Here is a 16,424-nt window from a genome sequence, read left to right on the forward strand (position 1 = left end):
CGACACAAATGGGAAAAGTATTTAGGGACAGATGGAGTAATTCTTTTTGGTTGGACTCCATTCCCTGACCAATAATTCACATTTTTGATAAGCCAAAACCAATTCGCATAATTAATCCAATCGGTTTTCAAGTGAGGTTTTAGTGTTCAAGTGCGGCTAGACCCCATTTATATAATTATTAACGTTTATCACGTTTATAGTGATTGAATCCTATTAAAAAGTCATTACATAAAGATAAGAATGAATCCCCTGATCCCAGGAGGTACAGTCTCAGTAAAATTTCAATTCTGGTAATAGAGGTTTAGTGATACTCATCGGTACCTCTTTATCCAGTTTAGTTTTCCTGTAAAAATTTAAATTTGGATCACCAACTGATCCAAATTTCTGAACAACTCCAACAGTGTGATCCAAATATTTGATCTAAATTAATTTTTACATATAATATTATATAAATATCATATTAAGCAATTTTATCTTAAATTTATCATTTAATCATTATTAACAATTTATATAACATTTCATGAATTAATTAAATCAAAAAAATTAATACACATAAAAATATTAAAATTGTGCACTTAATTCACGAAAAACACATTTATTGCAATAATTAACATACAAAATATCATTGATACACACTAATTTTTCGAATTAGTATATTCTTCCCATAAATGATCAATTAATGAATTTCTAAGTGCAATATGTTCCTCTTTATTTTTTATTTTTAAATTTTAATGAAATTATGTTTTCTCATTATTTTAAGTTTTATTTTGAAAATAAATTTTGTTAACTATTAATTATATTATGTTATTAATTATATAATTAAATAATAAAAAATCAATTTAAAATCTCATAAAATACAAATAACAAAACCATTATTTTATTTAAACCAAGTGATCCAAATTTGGATCACTGTTGGAATAGAATTTGGGGTAATCTGCCCCAAATTTGGATTATTGGATCAGTGTTGGATTTGCCCTAAGTACCTCCGAAATCAGAAATCTTTGAACCAAATTAAAACGAAAACATGTTCTAATCTATACTAACCAAATTCAATCTTCTTGTGAGCCTTAAATTAAGTTAATGCAAGATTTTGGGCACAATATTATTCACAAATGTTAAAATTTTAGTAAATTACTTAATTGTTATCGAATTTAATCCCGCATCTTCCGTGATTGCAGATTTCCACGTAGACGCTGAAGCAATATAACCAAATCAAATCATACATAACTAAATAATCCTATTTGGAGTAGGGGTAAGTTGGAGATGGTTTCCGAAAATTAATGACTTAGTGGACAACGACAAAAATAATGCATGACAAATATAAATAGGAATAAAATGATAGATATTGATAAAATAATAATTAAAAAAAAAAGATAAGTGAATGGGACAATAAGACAAAGTGAGCCCTATTATATTAACACGAGGATATTTGCCCGCGTTGCTTACCAAATTTTTGCTTTTATATTTTATATCATATATAATATTTTTTTAATTATTTAAATTATATTTTTTACTTTGATCAAAGAAATAAAATTAGTTTAAAATAATAATTTGAAATGTTAGTGATTGTATTACCGGATATGTAATTCTTTTATATATTTTGGGACAATATGTTAGAGATTTTTTCGGTATATTTTCGGCATCGTCAGACTCTCTTATTTTATTTTATATCATTTTTTTTCTAAATTTAGTATTGATACAATTATATTCTTTATAAAAATGTGATATTGTTCGATAGCCATTTATTTTATATTTTCATTATTTATATTAATTTTTACATATTTTTCAAAATTGTCTTTATTGCGTTAAATGTTGAATATTTTTTGTTATTATTCTATGTATAAGATGTAATTTTTTTTATAGCGTTGTTTGGTATATTACATCAAGGTTAGTGAAATAATTGGTATATCATTTTCTTTTTTTGAAAGGTACCTGGTTAAATTTAATCATAGTTATTATTCAAAAATGTATCTAATGAAATATGTAAAAAAAACATTTCAATTCCAATTTCGAAGGAATGTAAATCAAAATCATTATTTCCTCCAAAAATAAAGCAAAATCTTTAACTATAATATATTATTCAATCATTTCTAAAAATAAAAGAAAAAAGTATGAGCATTATAATTTATAAAATCAGTGCAATATCTTCTCTTATAATTAAGAGCTTAATTTTTTACGAAGATTTCTCTGCATCGGTGATATCTCGACTTTGAACCAAATTTCTTTTAATTGAAAATTTATTTTGTATGACGATGACCATTATAATGAAATCAAGAAAGATAGTAAAGAATTGATTAAAACTACTTCTTCTAATTTTATTATGTATTAAGTTAGCATTGCACCACATACAATTTAAATTATCATTATTATCGTAAATAAAATAGGTCATACTCTTTGAGATAGTTATAAATGAAGTTTGTTAGGCATATATATTGAAATGCTTATATGACTAGGAAGATTTAAGAAACAAATTATTCTCGACTTTTTATTAAATCTCAATCAGAATACATTTGTATTGTGTTCATAATTTGAGTTTCAAAAAAGTAACAATAATTTTAAATGTTATATTGATTTTTTTCGGTTATATTAGATTTGCGATCGTTCAAAATGTGTATTGTCTTTAATGTTCTTTTTTTAACTATAAATAACCGCAATTGTCATTATAAAAAATATTTATGTTTTTAATGTAAAAAATAAAAATATTTTGGTTTTAACTATATGTATTATATTTTAAGATATGTGTCATTATCATGTTCAAAACCAATAAGCATAATATATTATCTTAAGTTATAATATATAATTCAACCATTTATAAGAATGAAATGAAGCCTACAAGCGTTGTCTCAGTTGGTTAAATAGGGGGATAATTATCTTATTGGTCACACGTTCGAATCTCACAGAAAAAAAGAATTTATGATTATGACTCTTCAGTCTGTCACTTAAACGTGTTTACCCAGTGCGCGCACCTGAAGAGTAACGGATGCGTGTTATGTACGATAATTAAAAAAAATGAAATGAAAAATAAGTAATCATAAGTATCATAGCATTTTAAAATCAATGATAATGTCTTCTTGTATGTGCGAAGAGCTCAATTTTTATGGTGAGCACTTCTGGACGTATCTTGATTTTGAATTAAATAACTTTTTGTGAGATTATAAAAAATTGAAAAATAAATATTTTCTCTATAAATATGAATTGTTCAATATTAAAGAATGTGAAGGATTAAAAATACTCATTCTAGTTTTATAATATATTGAATTAGTATTATATCACATAGAATTTCTTTTACTATTCGTATCGTAAGTAATATATTCATAATAGGATTTTACAATTACTTATTTAAGAGTTTATGTAGAAATGTTTGGATGTCTTCTTATTCAGACAGATTTAAGCAACCTAACTCGCCTGTTATTGTATCTCAAACAATTATAAAGCATTTGCATTTATAATTTTATATTAACTTAAAATTGCAATAATTTTGAATGGTATATTGATTTTTTCCCAGGTATATTACATTGCATTTCGTTTGAAATATCTTATTGCAACTAATTTTATAGTTTTAAATATATATAATGGTAGTTGTCATTCAAAATAATATGTACTTGATAGAAACCACAATAACTTTTAAAAAACTTTCATTAATTTAAAATAGTGTAGATTAGATTTTAAGATAGGTGGTGTTATCATGCCCAAAATTGGTAGACAATATACATATTCTTTAATTCTAATGTATAATTCAAACCATTTATAAAAATAAAATGTAAACAAAAGTATTAGCATCAATTTTTTTTTTAAAATCAATGAAAATGTCTTTTCTTATGACCCGCAGCTCAATTTTTATTGCTAACACTTCTCGGCATAGTTTCCGGCCATACCTTGACTTTGAATTAAATATTATTAAATTAAAATTTATTTTATACAATAATGACCGTAACTTTGAATATACACAACTTTGAATATACACCATTGTGTGTGAGATAATGAAAATTGAAAAAAAAAATATTTTATTATAATTTTTAATTATTTTGAACTAAAGGATACAATTGATTAAGCATACTCATTGTGGTTTTATTGAGTATTGAATCAGTATTATATCACATATAATTTATGTTACAATTAGTCACGTAAATAAAATATCATAATAAGATAGTACAATTACTTTTCTTGGAGTTAATATGAAAATGCCTCGATGGTCTTATTGGTGCTAATCTAAGTAACCCAATCATAATCATTTTGTGGCTTGTTATTGGATATCAAGTAATTATAAGACATTTGTAGTTATAATTTGATATTAACATAAACTAACAATAATTTTGAATGGTATATTAATTTATTGGAAAATTATTCGAATTACATATATTTTTAAATTTATTTGCAAAACTACTATTATATTCAAAGTTATTTTAAAAATACAATTTTTAAGTTTCATTTAAAAAAAATACTTTTTACAATATCCTATTATGCAACTTAATAACCTTTATAAAAAAAGGTTTGCAACCTCTTATGCAACTTAATTTCAAAATTTTGAAAATATTGATATTAAGGATGCGTTTTAAGTTTGCAAATATTAATATAACATACAATTCACATTTAGTATGTAAAGAGGATATTAATAGTTGTGAGATAATTGTACATATTTTTTTATAAATTTTGTAGGTGGATAGTGTCTTCCTAGAAACCTAATTACTCACTTATTAAAATATTGGTATTCAGCTCATAATTAAAGTTTAAAATGAAGTAACCATGATTTCAAAAAATTATCAATTTTAACCACATAAATTGAGAGCGTCCTAATCATAATTATCATTATATTACAAATGTATTCATAAAAAATATTCAAATAATTTAGTTTCAATTTCAATATTTGAAGAATTGTTGGTTAGATTTTTAAGAATTAGAATTGATAGTGAAAAATTTAATTATATGTAATTTTAAATTATTTTAAATTATAGGATTTGATTGATTAAAAATATTACTTTAAATTTTATTACGTAAGTAGTATTTTAGCACATATAATTCATATTACACTCAGTATTTTAAATAAGATATTCATAATTATACATAATATTCATAAAAAAGAAAGCATAATATCATGAAGAACTAATATTATTTATATCAAGCTTTACTGGATACAAAATAGGATTTCCATAAAATGTAGCTTTGTATTATTTAAAGATTTAAAGATAACAATACTTTTTTTAATAATCATATCTAGGGTGGCCATCCATGAAGGGAATACATAATTTATTTAAATTTTCATCATATATAGTTACAAAATTTAATTATCAAATTAAAAACGAAGTTGCACAATTTTTTTATTTAAAAAATTATTGAAATTTGATAAAATAATTTAAAGTGGTTAAAATCACACTTGTGCAAAATTATTTCACAGTAAAATCAAATTTAAAATCAATTATTTTTTTCAAATTTTAATTGTTAAACGTTTTATTATATTTAAATATAATAATTATTCTACATTAGCAACCATTGTGATGAAATTCTATAATAGAATGTTAGCTATATAATCTTTTGAAGAAAGACCATCATATCTGAGGCGTATCTCTATTGTATATTTGGTTGTCGGTGGTACACAAATAAAACAGAAAAAGAGAATTGAATAAAACCGAAAAAAATTTGTAAATAAGCTTGAATAGTAGATTATTAATAGAGCAATTATTTATTTTTCCTAACATTTAGATTTAAACTGAACAATTTATATGTGCACAAACACATCAAAAACTAATTTAAATCCAAACAGGCTCTAAAATTTTAATAAGACCTTTTTCCAAACCAAAAAATCTAATAAAATATCAACTTATACCCTGTATTTTCAGCTATATGTGTTTACTAAAAAGTTATTTTTAGTTTAATCTAAAAATTTGAAAAACTTCATTTACCAATTTACCATAAGGTGGAGGGAGTATTAAATAACCCCTAAAACCATTGTTCTAAAAGCAAAAATCGACATTTATGATATAGTAGCCTTCCGATGACCAATTGGATAATCGAAATATTAATCAGATGTGCTTAATAAAATACAATAATGATTATTTATTAAACTAAGTATATTAATTTAAGAAAAAAGTGCATTGATTAATGTGATTATAAAATTGAATCTGCAAAACATATTAAAACGATTAACCAGGATAATTAATTGATAAAATCTGTGAATTTTAGAACAGAACCTAAAAGTAATAAGGGGCTGTGAACTTATAAAACACAAAAATATATAAATTGATTTATAGTGAAGAAAATGTCAAGGTGTCAATATTTTCCTTCCTTCAATATGTGCTTACTGCTTATAGTACACAAATTCGTCAAAATACTGTTATGGTGCAAAATGTAGCAGCAACATATTAACAAATGCAAATGCATTAGCTTAGCAAAACTAAAAGAGGAAAAAGATAATGCAAATACATTCATTCACCAAGTATGATTAATGCTCTGAACTCTGAAGTATGAGGCCATCATTAAACTTGCAGTTGTGCAACAGCATTCGTCCCCAGGGTGAATCGTCGCCATCACAGCCCCTTATTTATTTACATGAAGCTCCATACCTACAAAATGTAAGTTGCATTTACGGTTCTAATTACCAAAACAACTTTAAAGATTTAACCTATTATGGAATATTGAACTTGAGGTCATTTATATGCATTATCAACAAACATAATCTTGCAATGTTGTACATAATCTATAAATATTTATTACTGTAAATAAATTAAAGGAAACAGGGATGTAGACCACATGGCTTAGATGTTCTAAACAGCTCATTGCGTGAATCCTTAATGGATCGTCTTTACTCTTTGTTTTTCTTTATTGGGTAAACCCAAAAAATATTACTGGTATTAAGTTTTTAGAGTAATAGATAATCAAAGGCAACTTAATACCTTACTATACTCCTTGCAAATATGTGAAGACAGTTGATCTACAAAGACATTCTAGAAAAAAATGTGGAGCTAACTACCAACTTATTACATTTGTTGTAACAAATAATCATGTGAGTTGCAAACTTTACCTCCAAAAACATTACTCCATGTAAAAGGAGGCAATCCTATCTCCCAAAAACCATATATATGTAAACATACAGGTAATAATCTCCCTCTAAATCAATTACCAAATGCAATAACCAAAGATAAATTAAATTCTGAAAAACATTCATGAAGTCTTATGAATACTCATCCATATAAAATGGACAATTTTGTCACCAACACTTCTCAAAGGCAACTGGTCAAACACTTGGTAGAACGTATCTCTGTAAATTTTTAAATAATGAAATATCACAAAACCAGTGAGAATTAGTTGGAATGACCTATACCTTATGAGATAGAGCTAGAGATCTTCTTCCACTTTCTAATCTCCCCTTCTACATCATTCTGAAAGAAAATAACCAAAAATCAAAACAAAATTCTTTAGAATCAAAATCGAACATTTGGACTGCGAAAAGTAAGTTTGGATAATATCAAAAAAAATTGGAAGAAAAGAGCGACTTTCAAGAAACGACTCATGATAAGAAGAAAAAATGACCTGATTGTGCATCTCAATAACATAAAAGATCGTCCCTATTCAATCAGATAACAAATTTATTCCTCCTCAAAATTGTTGATACATCTCATCTGAAACAATAAAGCGTTCCATAAATTTAAAACAAAACATTCCTCTCACACAACCAGATAGATTATCAATACAAATAACAGAAGTGGAAGAACAAACACGCATAATATATTAGACAATCCTCCAGCAAGAAGAACAAACAAACCATAAGAAATGCGAAAGTGGAAGTTAGTAAAACTTCACATCAAGTGCCCACGTGGGGGGCATGTAGCAAATGCTGTAGATATTAAAAATTTATAAACCACACGGATTTCAAGACCAAAAGCAGAGGAGCAAGTAATCTCATTAAAAAAAGAATCAGAATCAGAATACAACATATTAGGGAGTGTGATTTTACTTCATTTAGGACGTAAAAGGGTAGTAAGGTGGAGTCCCCTATAATTGATATTTGCAGTAATAAAGAAGATAATGGAAGGCATCAAAGGTAAAATTGTCATAAGATAGGATTCAGCTTTTATAATATACATAGATGAGACATATTTATAATCATGTCTCTAAATTTTCGATGCTTTATATTCTCGAACTGTGAGCGGGGTCGGGAGTGGATGCAAAATAAGGTAGCTATTCGTAAACTCAAAAAATGCAATATGTACGTGAATAAAATTTTAAGGACAATATGCACGCATAATTTTTATAAATCTTATAATACAATCATGAATCCTGAACCTTGACTTATACATAAACAATATGGAAAACCAAGTACTTAGCAAAAAAGATAAATGGTAAACCAAGTGGCAACATCATAAATCAGACATCATCTAGACACAGGAAGAGCTCTATGGCCTCTGCAGGGACTTGTTTCTCAACAAATAAGTTTAATAATATATGAACTTCAGCGTACACCACTGCTTAACGTCCCAGATTTATGCTTGTGCAAGTAATAGAAGCTTTAGTAGAGCTAATCGCCGGCATGCCTAAGGGTGCATCATAAATGGGAACAGGCATCTTTGTAGGAAGACTTGGCATCTCCCCCTCAAAGTTAAGTACTTGCATTGCCTGCCTAATCGATGGTCTCGTATGTCGGTCAGGGTGAGCACACCATAATCCTACAATCATCAAACACTCCACTTGTCTCGCGTCAAACTCCTTGTTTAATCTTCTGTCCACAGCTAAAAGAAGCTCTGCACTTCCGTATAAATTCCAAACCCACTCCAACAATCCCCATTCATCTTCTCCATCCTTCAGTGTATCCCTTGACCTTCTTCCGGTTACAATTTCTAAAATAACCACACCGAAACTATAAATATCCGATTCTTTACTAGCTCTACCTGTGCTAATATATTCTGGTGCCAAATAACCAATAGTTCCAGCCAATCCGGTTGTCTTAAGCCCTAGCTCGTTGTCCATAAGTCTAGCTAAGCCAAAATCTCCAAGCTTGAGGTTGAAATTTGAGTCCAGCATTATATTGCTGGATTTGATGTCTCTATGCACCACACATTGCTCAGAGTCCTCGTGAAGATAAAGTAAAGCAGATGCAAAACCAAGTGTTATCTTGTATCTAACCCCCCAAACAAGTAAACTCTTACTGCCAAATAGGTGAACATCAAGGCTTCGATTTGGCATGAATTCATAAGCAAGTAGAAACTGACCCCGATCATGGCACCAACCTATGAGCTGAACTATATTTCGATGTCTTAACCTGCTAATAATCTTGACCTCAGTTAAGTACTCTTTCTTTCCTTGTCTGGAGCCCCTTGAAATCTTTTTCACAGCAATTGGTATATCTAGTTCTGTGAGGTATCCCTTGTAAACACAACCAAAGCCCCCCTCGCCTAACTTGCGATCATCAGAAAAGTTGTTGGTAGCAACAACGAGAGACCGGTAGGAAAATTTTCTAGGTCCTACTCCACCAAAGTCATAAGTGAAGGATGTCAAATTCTTGGCTGTTTTTCTTGCAATATGTTTTTGTCTAAACATAAAGAGTAATATGATCAGAGAGAGAAGCACCGCAACGGTCACTGTTGTAGACACGATAACTTTGCCATTCTTTGCTTCTTTACTTTTTTTGTTTAAAGATGAACTGAACTCCCATGATTTAAGGATAGCTCGCTCTACATTCAGACCAGTAGAGGCTGAAAATCCCACAGTGGCAACCTCAGGAAGGACGTCTCTGAGGTCAATTTGATAAGAGAGACTGGAATTTTCTAGGAAATTGGGGTTCTCTTTGTAGGACCAGAAGACAGACAACGTTTTGTTAGTAGAATTATACAGAACCCACACGTCAGCAGTTTCACCGCTATGCAATGAAGCGTTCCAAGGGGTGATCACGGATGAAGAAATTGAATTGTTGTTGATTCCTACGTGCTCATATTCAGGCTCCCAGTCAGGATTTGAGTAAGAGTCAAACTCAACCGCAACAATATGATCTCCAGATTGATTGTTTGTCGTGTTAAATAGTCCTAGAAATCCCCCAGCTGAGTTGAGCGGGATCTGAGACCCAACAGGAGCAAGAAAGAATGCAAGACCATGACCATAACTGTGACTGGAACGAGACTGGGTGTCAATGGTAAAGGTGTAGTGACAAGTGAAATCTGAAAGATTTCCGGTGTCAGAATCCCATATCTGCACTTTCCCTGCATATGTGACTCGACCAACACGAGACACGTATGTATACCTGTTGATCATTTCAACTGTTCCATCAGAAGGTTCAGCATCTCCTTCAAATAAAATGTTGTTTTCGTCACGGCTAAACCGATGAATTTGGAAATTAGTCAAACTATCAGCTCCTAGAAGGCACAGGAGAAGGATGAGACCGAAAGATATTTCCATTATAGAGTAGTGAGAACTAATTACCAAAAAACTAATTCTGTACATCGTGATGTTCTATACGCTCAGGTTTATAAAGATTAATGATGTAGCCTAGAGGAAGATTTGAAACATTAAACAAAACAAGTCAAGAGGCGTGCAATTATAATATTGGTAAAAAGTAACTCAATTTCCTTTAACCAGGTGTATTTATATGACATTGAAAATGAAATATGATAGAGAATGCAGAGAGTGACGAAGCTTGGACACCGATGGGGCGGCTGGCTTAAGTGTGTCACCGTACGACAGTAGTTCTGCTTCCACGATCAACGTTCAGCAGAAAGAATCTAAAAGGGGAGAATCAAAATTCAACTAAGCCAGTACTACATCCCAGAGTTACTCATTTTGACATAGGTTTAGCCTCACTAAATAATTTTGGGGTCAATAGTTTTTATGCATTGCATTCGATATTTATTAATAATGCAAGCAATGCAAAGAAAGTTCAGTAGAACTGTTGTTGGATTAATATGGCCGCTAACGTAATTGTCTCATGTATGCTCTTTCTTAATTAAGAGATGAAGATGGATTGCAACCAGAAAAGACACGTAAGAAGAGATTTAAAATGATTAGAAAGATAAGATGCAGAAGACTTGCTGCTGTTTATAAACTGTTTCAGAGATGCAGTAGCAAGACTAAGATACCATGACAATCTTCCGTCAGATATGCTAATGTAAGTATGAATGAGCATTACTTGAAAAAAGTATAAATTTTCCGTTCAGAAGCAAGTAGCAACGACAATGCAGCACACACCAGTTCCAGCCGGCCTAATAAACTTATTGAAGCTAGTGCAGTAACTAACTTTCTTATTCAAATTTATCATTGCATCTCTTAATCCAAACAGGCATATACACAAGCACACATACAGAATAAGTATCTGTTTAGATAACGGTTCATAAATATATATATATAAAAACAAACTGGCGCGGGAGTTCTCTCTCAGCTATGCGTATACATGTTTAACGTCCAACATCAATGCTTGTGTAAGTCAAAGAAGCCCCGCTAGAGCCACCCACTGGTATACTAAGCGGTGCATTAAAAATAGCAACAGGCATCTCTGTTGGAAGACTTGGCAAAGCCACCTCAAAGTTAAGTACTTGAATTGCTTGCCTGATTGATGGCCTCAAATTTAGATCAGGGTGAGCACACCATAGTCCTAAGATCATTAAACACTCCATTTGTTTCGTGTTAAACTCACTATTCAATCTCCCATCCACAGCTGTAAGATGCTCTGCACTACAATATAAATTCCAGACCCACTCCAGCACTCCTCTCGCAGACTCCCCATCCTTCTGTATATCCCTTGACCTTCTTCCTGTAACAATTTCTAAAATAACCACACCAAAGCTATAGATATCGGATTCTTTACTAGCTCTACCGGTGTTCACATATTCTGGTGCCAGGTAACCAAAAGTTCCAGCCAGACCAGTTGTCTGAGGACCTAGCTCTTTGTCCAAAAGTCTAGCTAAGCCAAAATCTCCGAGCTTGACATTGAAGTTTAAGTCCAGCATTATATTGCTCGACTTAATGTCTCAGTGCACCACACATTGCTCACACTCCTCCTGAAGATAATGTAAAGCAGATGCAAAACCAAGTGCTATCTTGTATCTAATCGTCCACACAAGAGAGGTCGTACTGCCAAAAAGGTGTACATCAAGGCTTCTGTTTGGCATATATTCATAAGCAAGTAGAAAATGACCTTGATCGTGGCAGAAACCTATGAGCTGCAATATATTTCGATGTCTCAACCTGCTAATAATCTTAACCTCAGTTACATACTCTTTTTTACCTTGTCTAGAACCCCTTGAAATCTTTTTGACAGCAATATGCATTTCAAGGTCTGTGAGGTATCCCTTGTAAACACAACCAAATCCTCCCTCCCCTAACTTTTGCTCATTCGAGAAGTTGTTAGTAGCTAAATCTAGACACCGGTATGATAATTTTCTTGATCCTGCTCCTTCAAGTTCGTCATCAAATACTTCGAAATTGTGGGCGGCTTCTGTTGTTTTTTTTGCAGTCCATATTTTCCGCCTATACCAAACTATAACTAGTAATATAGTCAGAGAAAACAGCACTGCAACGATCACTGCTGAACTTTTATTTAAGGTCACTCTCACTGTGACCGTCTTCACTCCTCCACTCGTATGTTTTATAGATAAATTTGAACTGCAGTTAGACGATTCAAAGGTAACTCGGTTTGCAGTGGTTGAATTTTCAGTAGTAGTAACCTCAAGTAGAACCTTCCTGCTGATGTTATTTGTCAGAGAATTAGGTTTTTTTTGAGTCCCTAAAAACGAACCTTCGCTTGATAGGAGCACCAAACGGAACCGGCACAAGACCAGCAGTATTTACCAATATCTGCAATGAACTGTTCCAACTGGTTTTGAAGGATTTTAAAATCACATTATTGTTGATTTCCACATCCTCATGTGGAAGCCGCTTATCATTTATGAAAGGGTCAAACTCAGAGGCAAAATTTTGATATTTAGGTATGTCACTTTTGCGTGTGTCCTGAAGTCCCGATGATCCACCAGCTGAATTGAGAGGGATCTCGAACCCAACAGGAGCACGAAGGAAAGCAAGACCAGAACCGTAAGTGAGACGAGATGGAGTGTCACTGGTATGGTTGAATTGTGTACTGAAATTCGAGTACTTTCCAGAACAAGCTCCCATAGGCCATAGCTGCAACGTCTCTGCATAAGAAGCTTGACCGTCATAAGACTGGAACATACTACTGTTGATCAATTCAACTGCTCCGGCAGAAGGTACAGCATCTCTTTCAAGGAGTTTGCTGGTTCCCTCAGTGCTGGAACGATGTAATTGAAAATAAACTTAACTACTAACACCTAGAAGGCAAAAGAGAAGGAAGAGACTGAGAGATATTCCCATGATTAACTGAGAAAGCAGGAGAACGGATATAGGAAGAGATATTACATGAAATTAGTATTAGATAAAGTCTGTATGATAATTTTTATACATTTGAAGTAGCTAAGAGGAAGCATATTCCAAAAATTAAAAGTCAACCAGGTATGCTTATGTTGTGCAAACATATTTTTGATAACAGTAGCTTCAACCAGGTATGCTTATGTAACATTGATAATGAGTATGGTAAAAAGATTTAGTAAATGACTAAGTTTGATCAATGATGGCCGGCACAAGCGTGTCAACGTAATACAACAATTTTAAAATCACAAGTAAAAATATGTTTTCAGTTGAATTAATCATTAAGCAGATTGCCTCGTAAGCGTTACATATTTATCATCTGCTGAGGCTATTGAATTTGTCCCTGAAGAAATCCTTCTTGCGAATTGAGATGTAGACGTGTCTGCACAAGGCTGCTGCGACATGTAACAACAATATGTTAAATATAAATTCTGCAGAAACATTAGAAAGAATATAATGAACATAGAAATCAAGAAGGTTATTAAACTGTGAAGGTTTACGTGTGGAATTAAAGCCGCACTACCAGAAGATTTAGTAAACTCAACTTGCCTATGAAGGTAATTTTACCATTAGACATGCTCATTCTTGAGAGATATTTATAGGTTGCAATCGGAGAAAGCACATTCAGAGGAGATTTAGACTGATTAGAAATATAAGATGTAGAGACTAAAGGCTGTGTGTAAACTGAGACTACAAGAATGCACATTACTTTAAGAACAAAAATAAGTAAAATCTGCGGTACAATACTTTATTCATCTTCTATATGTGGAAAATACAGAACCAGCACGGCAGCACTCATGTGCAAAGCCAGACTAGTCTCAGCTAGCTGGCCTAACAAACTTACTGAAGTTAGTGCTGTAACTAACTTTCTTATTTGAAAGGATCATTGTATCCTTTAAAACATATATATATGCAGGCATACACACTAGCACACACAGAACAAACATCTGGCCATATAACAATTCATAAACATACATAAAAACAAACTGCCGCGAAAATTCTCCCACAGCTATACACATTTAACGTCCCACATCAATGCTTGTGTACGTAACAGAAGCCTCACTAGAGCTAGCCGCTGGTATACTAAAGGGTGCTTGATAAATGGGAACAGGCATCTTTGTCGGAAGACTTGGCAACGCCACCTCAAAGTTAAGTACTTGAATTACTTGCCTAATCGATGGCCTCAAATTACAGTCAGGGTGAGCACACCATAGTCCTACAATCATCAAACACTCCACTTGTCTCGCGTCATAAATCGTATTCAATCTTTCATCGGCAGCTGAAAGAAGATCTTCACTTCCATAAAGATTCCAAATCCACTCCACCAATCCCATTTCAGATTTTGCATCCTCCACTGTATAACTAGCCTTTCTTCCTGTAACAATATCTAAAATGACAACACCAAAGCTGTAGATGTCCGATTCTTTGCTAGCTCTTCCGGTGCTTACATATTCTGGTGCCAAGTAACCCAAAGTTCCAGCCATCCCAGTTGTCTGAAGACCTAGCTCATGGTCCATCATTCTAGCTAGGCCAAAATCTCCAAGCTTAAGATTAAAATTTGAGTCCAGCATTATATTGCTGGACTTGATGTCTCGATGCACCACACACTGCTCACACTCCTCGTGAAGATAGAGCAAAGCAGATGCAAAACCAAGTGTAATTTTGTATCTAATAACCCAAACAAGAGGACTCTTCTGGCCAAATAGGTGAGAATCAAGACTCCCATTTGGCATGAACTCATAAGCAAGTAGGAACAGACCCTGATCATGGCACCAGCCTATGAGCTGAACCAGGTTTCGATGTCTCAATCTGCTAATAACCTTGACCTCAGTTAAATACTCTTTTTTACCTTGTCTAGAGCCACTTGAGATTTTCTTCACAGCAATTGGTATGTCAAGGTCTGTGAGATGTCCCTTGTAAACACATCCAAAACCTCCCTCGCCTAACTTCCGCTCATCAGAGAAGTTGTGGGTAGCAACAGCAAGAGTTTGGTAGGAAAATCTTCTGGGTCCAGCTCTTTCAAGGTCATCATTGATTGATATCAAATTCTGTGATGTTTCTGCTGCTTTTCTTGCAGATCGTCTTCTTCGCCTAAACAAAACTATAACCAGTAATATTGTCAAAGATAGTAGCACTACAATGGAGACTGTTGTCGAAACTATAATTTTGACCTTCGTGTCTCCGCTTGATTTTTTTATAGATAAAGTTGAACTGAACTCCCACGATCTTAGGATAGCTCGTTCCATGTTCTGGCTTGTAGCGGCTGAAAAGCCAATACTAGTGACCTCTGGTAGAAACTCTCTGAGGTCAATTTGATAGGAGAGAGATAATTTTTTTTGAAAATCGGGGTTTTCTTTGTAAGACCAAAAGACAGACAGCATTTTGGTAGTAGCGTTATACAGAACCCACACATCAGCAGTATCTCCACTATGTAGTGAAGCGTTCCAAGGGGTGGTTACGGAAGAAGAAATTGAGTTGTTGTTGATTCCGACATGCTCATATGCAGGATCCCACTCAGGATTTGGGTAAGAGTCAAACTCAACTATAACAATCTGATTTTCAGATGAGTCACTGTTACTCGTGTTAAAAAGTCCTAGGAATCCGCCTGCTGAGTTGGGAGGAATCTGAAACCCAACAGGAGCAAGAAAGAATGCAAAACCGTGACCATAAGAGCCAGTGGGACGAGATTGGGTGTCAATGGTAAAGGTGAAATGTGAAGTAAAATCGGAAAGCTTTCCAGAGTTGGAGTCCCATATCTGCACTGTCTCTGCATACATGGCTCGACCAACACGACAGACGTACGTATACCTGTTGATCAATTCAGCTGCTCCAACAGAAGGTGCTGCATCCCCTTGATAGAGTATGTTGGCATCGTCTGAACTAAAACGAGATTTTTCGAAATGAAGTGAACAATCAACACCTAAAAGGAAAAAGAAAAGAAAGAGACTGAGAGTTATTCCCATAATTATAACAGAGAGCAGGAATACTGATTAAGGAAGAGATAATTCAATTTAGCACATGAACCAGTCTTACATCAAATCTGAATGAGCATGTTGATATACATACAT

At 32.6% G+C, this 16,424-nt stretch overlaps 2 protein-coding genes, 1 long non-coding RNA gene and 1 pseudogene across 5 annotated transcripts; all 4 read right to left on the bottom strand.

Annotated features, from left to right (window-relative positions):
• Positions 1-6,244: 6,244 nt before the first annotated feature.
• On the bottom strand, positions 6,245-7,803 carry LOC141661511 (uncharacterized). Of its 3 annotated transcripts, none has more exons than XR_012549986.1 (4): positions 7,711-7,803; positions 7,525-7,613; positions 7,316-7,373; positions 6,245-6,557 (listed from the first exon to the last, which is right to left on the bottom strand). It is a non-coding gene; the product is annotated as an uncharacterized LOC141661511 (long non-coding RNA). The 3 variants fall into 3 exon arrangements; XR_012549987.1 differs by having other exon boundaries at positions 7,757-7,777; XR_012549985.1 differs by lacking the exon at positions 7,711-7,803 and having other exon boundaries at positions 7,525-7,699.
• A 475-nt stretch (positions 7,804-8,278) lies between these two features.
• On the bottom strand, positions 8,279-10,423 carry LOC141661423 (L-type lectin-domain containing receptor kinase IX.1-like). Its single transcript, XM_074468433.1, has one exon. The coding sequence runs from the start codon at positions 10,378-10,380 to the stop codon at positions 8,461-8,463; it is 1,920 nt and encodes a 639-aa protein (XP_074324534.1). The 5' UTR covers positions 10,381-10,423; the 3' UTR covers positions 8,279-8,460.
• A 794-nt stretch (positions 10,424-11,217) lies between these two features.
• Positions 11,218-14,062, bottom strand: LOC141659803 (L-type lectin-domain containing receptor kinase IX.1-like; annotated as a pseudogene).
• A 311-nt stretch (positions 14,063-14,373) lies between these two features.
• LOC141723379 (L-type lectin-domain containing receptor kinase IX.1-like) lies at positions 14,374-16,383 on the bottom strand. The gene has a single exon (XM_074525164.1). It carries the CDS (start codon positions 16,317-16,319, stop codon positions 14,376-14,378), a length of 1,944 nt encoding a protein of 647 aa, XP_074381265.1. The 5' UTR covers positions 16,320-16,383; the 3' UTR covers positions 14,374-14,375.
• Between the last annotated feature and the right edge of the window lie 41 nt (positions 16,384-16,424).

Source organism: Apium graveolens, chromosome 5 (assembly GCF_009905375.1).
Source record: "Apium graveolens cultivar Ventura chromosome 5, ASM990537v1, whole genome shotgun sequence".
Lineage (NCBI taxonomy): Eukaryota > Viridiplantae > Streptophyta > Magnoliopsida > Apiales > Apiaceae > Apium > Apium graveolens.